Source organism: Salmo trutta, chromosome 31 (assembly GCF_901001165.1).
Source record: "Salmo trutta chromosome 31, fSalTru1.1, whole genome shotgun sequence".
In the NCBI taxonomy this organism is placed as follows: Eukaryota; Metazoa; Chordata; class Actinopteri; order Salmoniformes; family Salmonidae; genus Salmo; species Salmo trutta.
In genome coordinates, this window is record NC_042987.1 from 11,751,104 (window position 1) to 11,763,592 (window position 12,489).

The 12,489-nt window shown below is 45.4% G+C and overlaps 1 protein-coding gene across 2 annotated transcripts in view; it reads left to right on the forward strand.

Annotated features, from left to right (window-relative positions):
* The window catches only part of LOC115169539 (disabled homolog 1), a 63,717-nt gene that overhangs the window by 46,089 nt on the left and 5,139 nt on the right, over nucleotides 1–12,489 (forward strand). Inside the window, exons 3-9 of one of the 2 annotated variants that reach the window (XM_029725250.1) lie at nucleotides 660–799; nucleotides 2,176–2,274; nucleotides 7,042–7,173; nucleotides 7,484–7,603; nucleotides 8,342–8,380; nucleotides 9,397–9,462; nucleotides 10,530–10,598. In XM_029725250.1, coding sequence (XP_029581110.1) covers nucleotides 660–799; nucleotides 2,176–2,274; nucleotides 7,042–7,173; nucleotides 7,484–7,603; nucleotides 8,342–8,380; nucleotides 9,397–9,462; nucleotides 10,530–10,598 — 665 coding nt within the window. The remainder of the gene's footprint in view (nucleotides 1–659; nucleotides 800–2,175; nucleotides 2,275–7,041; nucleotides 7,174–7,483; nucleotides 7,604–8,341; nucleotides 8,381–9,396; nucleotides 9,463–10,529; nucleotides 10,599–12,489) is intronic. The other variant, XM_029725251.1, reaches the window with a different exon arrangement.

Genomic DNA, 12,489 nt, shown 5'->3' on the forward strand with positions numbered 1-12,489 from the left:
TTTCGGCGTCATAGCCTTCGTCAGGGAGACAGGATGATGCTCTCGTTTTCTCCTGAGACGTTTCATATTAATATTCCATAAATATGTATTTTCCCACCTACAGCACCCCTCTACCTTCGCATGCACAGACGTAGACACAGACACACACACCTCTGAGCTGCTAAAATCAGTTGAACTGACATGTCCCTGCTACAGTACCTGTGATTTATCATTTCTCTCCTTCCTCCTCTCTCACTCGCTCTCCCTCTCTCTGTACCCCCCTCCCTCTCTCTGTACCCCTCTCTCCCTCTCTCTCTCTGTCCTTCTCTCTCTCCCTCTGTACCCCCCTCTCCCTCTCCCCTCTCTCTGTACCCCCCTCTCCCTCTCTCTGTACCCCCTCCCTCTCTCTCGCTCTCTGTCCTTCTCTCTCTCTCCCTCTGTACCCCCCTCTCCCTCTCTCTGTACCCCCCCTCTCCCTCTCTCTGTACCCCCCCTCTCTCTCCCTCTCTCCCTCTGTACCCCCCCTCTCCCTCTCTCTGTACGCCCCCTCTCCCTCTCTCTGTACCCCCCTCCCTCTCTCTGTACCCCCCCTCTCTCTCTCCCTATCCTTCTCTCTCTCCCTCTCTCTCTCTGTACCCCCCCCCCCCTCACCCTGTCCTTCTCTCTCTCTCCCTCTGCAGGTCAGGACCGCAGTGAGGCGGGGCTGATTAAGCGTTTCCGTGGTGATGGCGTGCGCTACAAGGCCAAGCTGATTGGGATTGATGAGGTGACAGCGGCGCGCGGGGACAAGCTGTGCCAGGACTCCATGATGAAGCTCAAGGTGTGCGCGTGCGCACGCGTGAGCGTCTGATAACGAGGACAGTGCCTTGAACTTAGGAGAGGGTGGTGGCGTTCACGTCACAATACATTTGACAAAATGCATTGAAACAGCGTTGATTCAACCAGTTTGTGCCAGTTATAATACATCTCTTCTGGACGATTTAAACCATGCTGGAGACATAGTAGCATTCCCGCACAGCCAACAGGCAAATCCATCTCCTGCTCTGATCCTCTCATATCAGATGTAGTGTGAGTTGCTCCACATGTCCAATAACACAACAAGCAGGAGTCTTGTAGATCCGCGCTGTGACATTTGAACAGTGACCTGCCTATGACTCCCATATCCAGCAGTCACTGCTAGTTACAGTCAATGCTCTTATGTCAATACAGGCACGCTGTTATCTAGACAGGCAGAGGAGGGGGATGGAGGGATGGAATAGAGGAGGGGATGGGGTCTCTATCGAGCTGCCTTCTCTAAGCTTGAGGACTTAATCCACCAAATGGGGAAGCCGATTGTCGATGGACGACGGCCATAGACTCCCCTCTCTCCACTATTCATCAGATCGCTCTTTGTTTCCCACTCTGGAGAATGGGGAGGGAGAGAGTTTGATGGTTGATGTTTTCAAAGCGTCTCTGTGTTAAGGGCTGAGGCTCCGAGCTTATCCTGAGGTTGAAAAGAGGAGGGGGGGGGGGATATAGTGTACTGGTAGCGTAGAGGGTCGCTCGCTCAACCCTCCTCAACGTGACTTGGGTTCCAGGGTTGTCAGACGTGTTCAGCGTTCACAATGAGGTTCTGTCTTCTTCTTTCTCTTCTCACACAGCTTCTTTACATGAAAGACATGTCAGGCGTGCGCTAGCGAGGGAGGGTCGTGCCTCGGTGTAAGTCTGAGGAACATGCAGGAAATGTTAATTGTTTTTGTAAGGGGGAAAAAGCAGCTAAGATGCATGGGAACATCGACTTCAAAGGCTCTGTGGTTGTTCAGTCAGCAAGACGTGACGGAAGTGTTCCAGCGAGGTGTAGGCCATGGTCGGTCAGCAGAATACGTTCAGTCAGCACAACTCAAACTCGTGCAGGCAACAGCAGCCTACTTAAGAAACCAGCCTCTCAAATACTAAACAATAAAAGACTCTGTGATGAAAAAGAAAAACACTGAAGTGTTGAGAGAATAAAGGTTCAAAAGGAGCAACGTGAAAGAACGTTCTGTCCTATTGCACCTTATGTAACAGCTGCCACCCTCTTCCCTTCCCTCTTCCCCCTCTCCTCCTCTCCTTCTCCCCCCTGTCATACTTACCTGAGTCGTGGGTCGGCGGTACGCTGCTGTCTTTCATGCTGAGCGTATTTCCCTTCATCTCCCTGTGTATCTTCCTCTCCTGCAGGGAATGGCTACGTCGGCGCGCTCCAAAGGAGAGCACAAGCAGAGAGTCTTCCTCACCATCTCCTTCGGGGGGATCAAGATTTACGATGAGAGATCAGGGGTGAGTGAGTGATGAGGCTCCACTGCGTAGCTGCGCCGCCGGGCCTGCCCGTCGGCTGAGCTGAGTTACGCAGCCAGGCCCAGCCCCAGCTGCTCTGAACATTGATAGGACATTGAAGTTCAATCACAGTCATGTAGAAAAAGGGCAGCCATCTTGTGCGCCTACCTGCCATATGGTGCAGTTGACATGCCAGCAAATACAACAAAAGCAGATATAAACATTATGTAGGGTGTCCAATCAAAAATGCTTCTTTTGACCAATGGGTGAAATAGATACTCCTCTAAGAAAACCAATCATCCAAATGGAGGCCAGAGGAAAAATGTAGTAAAAAATCTGGAAAATAGGCTACATAAAACAATATAGGGGTAAGATTAATATCGAGTTTGAGACATGACATGTAATGTTTTCATACTTTAGTATACGCTTTTCATATAAATGCGAAATTAGTGTTATTTCTTTTAAAGATTTCTCACAAAAACAAGTGTAGCCTATGTCTGTGAAATGTCAATGGTGTAAGGGGTGCGTAACCGGTGGCAGGGAAGTCAGACAGCAGGAGAGCAGAGCTTGGTAATAGCCGGAGCAGTTTAATCGCAAAACCAACGGCATAAAAATAACAAGATATGGGTACAAAAACCCGTCGCGCACCAATCAACACGTGCACAAGCACTTACAATAAACAATCCCACACAAAGACATGGGGTGAACAGAGGGTTAAATACACAACAAGTGATTGAGGGAATTGAAACCAGGTGTGAGGAAAAACAAGACAAAACACATGGAAAATGAAAAGTGGATCGATGATGGCTAGAAGACCGGCGCCGCCGGCCGCCGAGCGCCGCTCGAACAAGGAGAGGACCCGACCTCGGCGGAAGTCGTGACAAACGGAGCACTGAGCATATAGCAAGCTCGTATCATGCTAATTTAGATTTTTGCGACCCGTGAAAACAACTTTGCACTGACCACCACAACATGTACAATCCTCAAGTTGCTACGAGAAAGCGGCACTGCTCTGTCAACAGAGCCCAGTACTTATTATCGGATGTTTTATGCTACAAAATCTGACTTCTTGGATATAATGTTAATGACATGTTAGAGAAAGACCTCACTGAACAATTCAGAACATGAAGAATCATATTTGTCTTGGTAAAATGTATTTTAGAACATAATGATGTGACATTTCATCACCAATGCGCTTTTTCACCCACTTAGAGTGGAAGGATACTCTACATTATGTTAAAAATGTTATCAAGCCTTCTAATTGGCTAGGTGGAAATGTCACAACATTGCTTCCACCCCTGCAATCCTTAGATCTATTATCCTGTGTAGGGTCATGTCTTTTGGACTATCATTAATGTGAAGACTGTTATATTATCAAATCAATTCTCTTGGTGTAATTATTATGTGATTAAACTATTCACGTAAACATTAATTACCTAGGAAGTCGGGGCACCACAGGAAAATGTTGTTTAAAGAGTTACTATTTCCCGGAATTTAACTCTCTTCAGATATTTTCATATCTTATCGATTACAGTCACTTATTAATGTATTACCTCATCAGTCATATTCTGAATATCGCAAACTCTTGGATATCTGCACGAACCCTAGCGATATACCAATTGGCTAAATTATTTATTTACTAACTAATTAAATAATCACACAGAAGTACACAAACACACACAGGATAGGTTATACATTGGTTACTAACATGATACAATGAAAAGACCCTAGTGGACTAAACTGACATGATGGCTTGTTACACCAAATTAAAAGGGAGGGGCAAGTAAGAAAGAGCGGGAGAAAAGACAAAGAACTACAATATCGTACACACAATAACTATGCTCATGGAAATACTAATACATTGCACATGAACAGCCACTCATTCGAAAGCAATTTACATATTTACGAGTGTAGGCCTTTGTTGTCTCTCTCTGTAATCGCCGGTCCGTCTGCTGGAGAGTCAGTCGACAGAGAGTCTCTGGTTTGTCCACCAGAGATCAAAGTCTTTCGTAGTTGTAGCTTGTTATAATGGATACGTCAGGCGTACCAATGTTCGTTCAATAGGGAAATGTTCTCCCGAATGGAGTACCATTCAGTCGTTCGATCGGTCGCATTTACCAGACTAAAGTACTTAAACAGCTGCAGACTGAATGTGTAGTCTTTAGTTTTGTAGATTTCTTAACCTTTTGTGATGTCCGGTTCACGCCTTGGTCTGCTCGGTCTATAGCGTGGTAGATTTCTTAACCATTTGTAACGTATTCAGCTGGCGCTGCACGTAACTGGTCTAACGTACATTTTGTCGGAAGTGGGTTTTATATACTTCTGGGAAAAGGGGGCGTTCCATGACGCCGATGTAATGTCTGTGCTCACGTGGGCGTGGCCATTGACTTGGTTTAGACTTCATATGAAAAACAATTCTCTCATTTAGAAGGCTAACATCACATTACAGCTTCTCACAAATAGTTTCATATTTACTCATATACGTTCCCCCACATTTGGATGTGACCCTGACAACTGGGAGATATATACATTCAGAGATACAGTTATGTTGTCCTACCGTCTTTAGTTACATCACAAATTATTAACAAATTCCACAGGATTGTTCTTTAAATACCCACGGACCATTCCAAATGTATGGAATACAGAAATACGGTTTAATTATTCAACCGTTTGATGTTACCGTACTGCAACGTCTCTCTCTGTGGTAACAAAGGGATTTAAAGTTCTTTTCGGAGACTAAGAGAGAGAGTTTTCCTGCAGGTATTTATGACCATCATTAAACTGTAGAGAGAGAGAGAGAGAGAGAGGGGGGCGGGGACTATGATCCCCCCAAGGGCACGTCATGATAGTAGATATAGCAACATCAGTGTCTAGGGAGTAGGGGCTAAGGGTTGATTTGGAATGTAGAATGAGTAAACTGCTTTCACTTAACCTGGGCCTGGCCTGCTGTATGATGGCTACTGTCTGATGATAAAGACCTGTCTGTTATAATGACAGTGTGTATATGAGTGATATGATTTTATCCCCTTCCCCCTCCTCACCTCCCCTGGGGGCCCAGAGACCTGCTGCCCCCCCCCCCCCCCATTCATCACCGCTATCCACTATCCACTAGGCTAATTAGCCCACAGTTCCACCCTTAATCATCATCATTGCTAACTACTAGCCTAATTGTCCCATAGCTCCACTTCAACTGTCATTAAAGGGGAAAAAGATCATTACGCAATACTGTATATAGACCCACAAGACCCACAACTCATGGTTTGATATTTGATGACTTCCATTTGTATTTTCGGTGGATACTGGCACCACCCGTTATTTACCACCAGCCCTGTCATTTATCAACAACAACTAGATAATACCCCTCATAGAGCCCCATAGTGTCTGTCTGTCTGTCTGTCTGTCTGTCTGTCTGTCTGTCTGTCTGTCTGTCTGTCTGTCTGTCTGTCTGTCTGTCTGTCTGTCTGTCTGTCTGTCTGTCTGTCTGTCTGTCTGTCTGTCTGTCTGCCTGCCTGCCTGCCTGCCTGCCTGCCTGCCTGCCTGCCTGCCTGCCTGTCTGTGTGCGCGTGTGTGTGTAAGCCCTGCCCTCTGACGCTCATCACCACATGCGGCTTCTGTAATTTTGTTTGAGAATCATCGTCCCCCCTAATGCCCTTTTATTTTATAAACTGATTCCCCCAGCAGCACTTCATTTACCCAACAATCGCAATGGTCAAATACGGGGCTCTTTCAGCAGGACGAGGCGTTGCAGAACATTCGGATAGAAATGTGTCATGTAGAAAAGACACCGTTTACTGTCAACTAGACTATAGAATATTGTCAGCTCTAGTATGTTCTATTTCTCTCTGCCATGTTCTTATCAGTGCACCCCACTGAATAAGCCCTGGTTTAATTTCTTAGTAGCTCATCCCCGTTGCTCAAAGCTTATCAACGCTGTTAGTGGAGCAGCAGGTGGGAGTAGATGAGTGACAGCCCAACTACCCTTGAGCACGTGTGTGTCTGTGTGTCAGTTGTAGTTTTGAACCAGGTGTTCAGGGCTGCCCACGCTCTGTTGACGACGCATCTTTTTGCATATTGCACAATACACAACAACATCACTCCCCCCAGGTTAGAGAAATCTTCCAAATAAGTGAAAAGGGGTTGTCTGATCTGCGCACATACACACGCACACGCACAAGCACGCACATACACACACGGACACACACACCCTGATCTGCCGTTGTTCAAGCAGTAAATGCGTTGCGTCTCGAATCCCACTGAGACATGTGAGAGCTGGAAATGAGGAGAAAAAGGGAAGAATGGCATAAGTGGTAGTTATTCTTGTCAAGACTATTCCCTGTCAACAGTTAGACAAAGGAAGACTAATGCATTTACATTTGCTTTCCCTCGTTCACTGCTGCGGTGAATCTGGAGCACAATATTGCCGTAGTATTAGAATTAGTAAGAAGCTGTAGCCTATTTACCGTGAACTCCCAGTTCACTCCCTCATTTTGAAACAAAACATTCTTTCAAGAATTCATGAAATTCATAGAAATGTATAGAGTAGAGCCAGGAGTTTTCCTAGACAGGTCACATGTCTGAAAAAACTCCCGGATTTAACTAAACTATAAAATCAGGAGCTTAACCCTACAGTATCCAACATGGGTCTCCAAGCCCCCTCCATTTTGTATGGTCCATTTCCTCGTCCTGATCTGTCACTTCTTCTTCCCTGTTTCTCAGATCTACTACATCACTTCCAAACTCTAACTTATGTCACTTCCTCCCTGTGTTCAGGTTCTGCTGCATCACCACTCGGTGCATGAGATCTCCTATATCGCCAAGGATACCCGGGACCACCGGGCCTTCGGCTACGTCTGCGGGAAGGAGGGACACCACCGGTTCGTGGCCATCAAGTCCGGCCAGTCGGTAAGTACAGGACCTGAGATCCTAATGAGGTGTAGTTGTCAGAAAGAGCGTTACAGCCAAAGTTACAATCAATCAACACATTTCAAATACAATACATAGTGTTGCAACAAGGGAGCAACCATTTGTAACAAGGTCGAAAGATTGTCCAATGGGAAGGACTCTGCTTTTATCCTTTTAGATATTTGCAGCACTGTGTAGTTGGGATGGCGAGGTAAGTGTGTGTGAACAACGTGTGTGTCGTCTGGAAGATGATGAAAGTGTGTGCTCCTCTTCCTTCACATCCCTCCCTCCCTCCGTCCCTCCCTGGCAGGCAGAGCCCCTGATCATTGACTTGCGTGACCTCTTCACACTCATCTACGACATCAAGCAGCGCGAGGAGATGGAGAAGAAGGCCCAGAAGGACAAGCATTGTGAGCAGGCCGTCTACCAGGTAAATAACAACAACAAACAACAACAGAACTGTTACCATGACCGTTATGCCATTTTAAGTGTACTCATGAGTATAGTGAGAGATATTAGAGGAAGGGTGATGACGCGTATCCACATTTTCCCATTGATAAAATGGGTTCATGTCCGTCAAAGTGAGCGTTCCCCCCTCTTGCGTAAGCATGCTTTCTCGCGTAGCCTAGCGACCAGCAGGCGGAGACGACTGCTTCACGCGCTTTGAGAACTAGTCCTGATCTCTGCTTGGGCTGTGACTGCAATGCAATTTATTGAAGGTGTTTTGAGGGATGATATAATGCCGCTATTTTTTTTATCCTGAAACGTGACTTTCGTGCATCGAAAGACTCCTGTCAATGTAAAAGGCTTAATGTAATGTATAACTGTGTCCACAATGGTATATATTATTATGTTGGAAAATGAATACAGTAACTCAGACATCAGGTTAAGACTATGCACAATAGGTTAAGACTACACACAATAGGTCAAGACTAGGCACAATAGGTTAAGACTAGGCACTCTCTCCTGAGTTCCTAATAGAAAACGCCTGTTTTCCCCTAAGCCAATGGCTGATTGCTCACACCTGACGCCCTTGCACGCTCTTTTGTTCTCTCTCTTTTCTTCTCTCTGTACTTCTATTCGTCTATCCATGGTCTTGCTCTATTCTCCTCTCTATCCGTCTTCTTCTTGTTATGTAAAACGTTCCTTCTCTTCAACCATCACGCAGACCATTCTGGAGGACGAGGTGGACGATCCAGTTTACCAGGTACGTCGCCACACAACACGCGGCCAATCAGAACTAGCGATGAAACCCCATGGGATCTTTAACGCCCTAGCTTCTACTGACGACAGTGTTTTCATGTGATTCATTCTATGGAATATGAAAGAATTAATCCTTAATGTAAATATCTGCCGCTGATCTGCTTGAATTAATGATTCATGATATCCAAACCATCTCAGTAATACGCAGTAGACCAACCATCATAGTAGAGGGTTTTGTTCAACCATTCGACTCTCCCATTGCCAGTGTTGTTAAACCATATCTTTTCAGTTGATCTGTGTATATGTTCTGATTTTCTTCTAAAGACCTATCTGACCCTGACTGGTTGTTCTCCCCTTTTGCTTTTGGCTGAACCTGATACTCTACTCTGTTGCTCACACTGAATACAGACAGCACTAACCCTTACTCTGAACGCTTATGTTCAGGGGTTATGCCCCAACCCCTTCCAAATTTCTGTTGTTTGCGCCTTTAGCTTTTTCTACTGTATGCCCACCCCAAAAAAACATTTTTTTTACAATTCTGTAGTAGTAGTGACTGTTCTCGTTTTGTTTTGTTTCGAATACAAGAGTCCAATGACTGTGGGCAGAATCCAAACTTGGGATCCGTGCGTGTAACTAACTCAGACTTTCGCGTAAATCATCTAAGTTACAAACGCGGATCTCAAGTCAGGATTGGCCCTTCTGTGTCTAGGTGGTAGTGGAGAGGTGGAGCAGTATTTTGCTGAAGTTGGTGAAGGGACCTCTTCAGTACCTGGAACTACTGCCTGACCAATTACTGTGCTCTCTCCTCTTCCTTCTTCACTCTATCGTCTCTCTCTCTCTCTTTCTTTCCTTGTTTGTCTCTCTCACACTCTTTTTTCTCTCTTTCTCTTTCTCCGTATTTTGTCTCTCTTTCTCTCTCTCTCTCTCTCTCTCTCTTTCTTTCGATCGCTCTCTCTCTCTCTTTCCGTTAATCTCGTCATGCTCCATCCCTCTTGGCCCCGCCCGCTACCTCTGTTGTAGTACATTGTGTTTGAGGCTGGACATGAGCCCCTCCGTGGCCACCAATCAGAGGAGAGCGTTTACCAGGTACAATACCAAGCCCCGCCCCTTCCATACCTTTTGTAGAGTAGTCAACCCAGAGCGTTGTGTTACATTAGAATATTTCTGTTTGTTAGAGAGCAGGGCAGTACACTCTGGGTAAAAAAGTATACTCACAATGTTCCAAATGTAAATTAGAATAACATCTCAAGTGCAGTCATGGCCAGTTATTTTGGCAGACCAATTCATCCAGGCTTCTCTAGAGTCTATGTGGGCTCCTTGCAGACATCCAGAGGTATGACCTTCCAGCTCAGTTCAAGAGACCAACAGGAGCCTCTAGGGACCTAGAGTGTGATTTAATCTGGTCCCCCTCCTCCCTCCACCACCTCTCTACTCCCTCACCCCACCTCCCTTGCCCCTCCTCCTTTACCCCTCTTCCCTTCTCCGTCCACCTCCCCCTCCCTCCCTCCACCCTCGTCCCCCTCCTCCTTCCAACTCCTCCCTCCTCCCTGCCCTCCCTCCTCCTCATCCCTCCTCCTCCTCTTCCTTTCTGAAGATGAAAGATGAGTTGAAATGAATCATTTGCCATGCCATTTGAACTCCAAATGAAACAAGATCAATAGGCGAGAAGAAAATTCCGCCCAACTCCAAGTCAGCCAGCCGAAAGCGAGAGAGAGAGGCCATATTGTTCACTACGGTTAATAGATTAATGTGAGGAAAATATACAAAAGAGAGGAGAGGGCAAGCGCTCCAGCGTTGTCAGTTTCCATAGATTTAAATCTCTAGCTGAACGTGATCCAAATGGAGAAAACAATTGTGCCGTCTTAATGTCAAAACAAAGAAGTAGCACACACAATCCTACAGCATTACAATCAATATGGATTTAAATAGAGTTGATTCAAGAGCTGTGCAACGGTAGAATTTGCATAACATTTTCCTTTAAACCATTTGTAGACCAGAGACACCTTCTGAAATGATGAGTGTTTCAGCTGCAGCAGTAGAAAGGATTCATTTAATAATCAATACGTTTTTTTTTGCTTCTTACTCAACCTTGGTAAAATGGTGTTGCTCAAAGCTCACTTTATTCTTTCATTTTGACTCGACCTCCAACACAGGTCCCTACCGCTACCAGTCAGCAGAAGGGAGAAGGGATCTATGACGTCCCAAAACGCCATTTCATGACTGTAGGTGCTTTTGTTTTTGTTTTTTGTTCGTCCACTCCCTCCACTGGCAAACCTCTCATTCCCTCACTAAGGAAACCTCCCCTCTTCTTTAGTGTCCATTTATGAACCCCTGTCTGTGTGACCTTGTGGAATTATTGGACCCCTAACCACCTCGCCGACACACGTAGACATGGTCGTATACACCCACAGACTGGTTATCAGCAGTGTGTCTCGAGGTAGTGGTTGCCTGCCTGTGCAGTCTGATATCAGTTTTCTCGGGCAAGAAATGACCAAGCGTCAGGCCTAAGTATATTCTTACAGTATCTAAGGTTATAAAGATGCAATGATATTGTATATTGCAATATATATTGTTCTGTATATGTGGTATATTGTATTGTTATGCATAGCCTGCCCCAACAGATACACGATTGGTCCATCTAGCTAAGATGTGACATCAGTTGTTAAGATAAATCCAGTGGAGATGGAGATGTGTCTCCGCTTCAAATCCTCCACGGGATTTTAAATATAGAGGACTGTCAGACGTCGAAGAGGCGTCTTTTCTCCAATAAAGACAGAACGCTTTGTCATTTCCACTTTCACCAATTTACTTTCTACAGCAAGGTTCACTTTTGACCACAACCAATAGACATATCATGGGATTCACTTTTTGGTTGCGCAAAACTGGAAATATATCTCTTTCTGTCCTTTCGCCGTGTCAGATGCAATAGTCAGTACATTTACATGGAGCGAGAGGAAAACGTCCGCCTGGCTTCTGAAACAAACTCTCGAAGAAAGTGGGCTTTTCTTTCTCGCTTCGCATCCTCTCTCTGTGCTGGTAGTTCAGCAGCAAATCAACTCGGCATGATAGCTACACTGTCCCCCTTGCTATCTCTCCCCAAAACACATCATGCTAGCTGGTGTTGTATCAATAGCTGCTTCCGTATCTCTAAGAGTTACTGCTTGTCTGTGCATTCAGTTGGAGCTCAACTGAGAGATCCTCCATAGCTTGATGTGTGTCACTCTGCCTGCCTGTCTGCCTGAGGTGAAGGCCCAGTATAACTATAACCTATGTCTGCCCACCTTTTACAAACTATTGTACCTCCCTCTTGCTCCTAACGGATACATAGGACTGTAAGAGCAAGCCATAATGTATAAGAACAATATGTACCGTATATGATCAGATTTCCCCCCCCCCCCACACACTTCAAACAGGACATAGACAATATTATGTTACCCCCCCTCCCTTCACCAACACTGATTGCTGTTTTCCTCTCATTTTCGCTCTTCTTTTTCGTGTGTGTGTGTGTGTGTGTGTCTTTATTTATAGCATGCAATTCCCCTGTGTGTTCCCGTGATGATACATCGTCTGCTTGTGCATGGCCCCTGCAGTCTAGGACATACATTTCATGCGACTTACCCATTTCATAGTCTAGTTGTAGAACCTATGTCCTTCCTTCCTACTTCCTCTGAATTGTAATTGTACTGTTCGAGCGCTGCACTTATATGGCCAGGGGGGGATGAGATATGAGAGTAGCGGTAGGAACGGTCACGTCTGCAATATGGGTCAGGTAGTTACATTGTCTCGGTGGGTAAATATATAGAAGTATATATATTCATTGGGTTCAAGAAACACAGCGGTGAATGTACAGGTAACTGCCAAAATAAAGGAAACACTTGAGTAAACGAGGGATACAAAGTATATTGAAAGCAGGTCAGATAATTAAGCAATTCACATCCCATCAACCAACATTCCATCGTGCAAGGGATCATGTATTAAAATGTCCCAGTTGCCCATTATTTTGGCTACCATGGTTAGAAGAAGAGATCTCAGTGACTTTGAAAGAGGGGTCTCAAAGGAGCATAAGGGGTGTAAAGTGTGTGTGTGTCTGTGTTAGTCCCCAGATCTCAACCC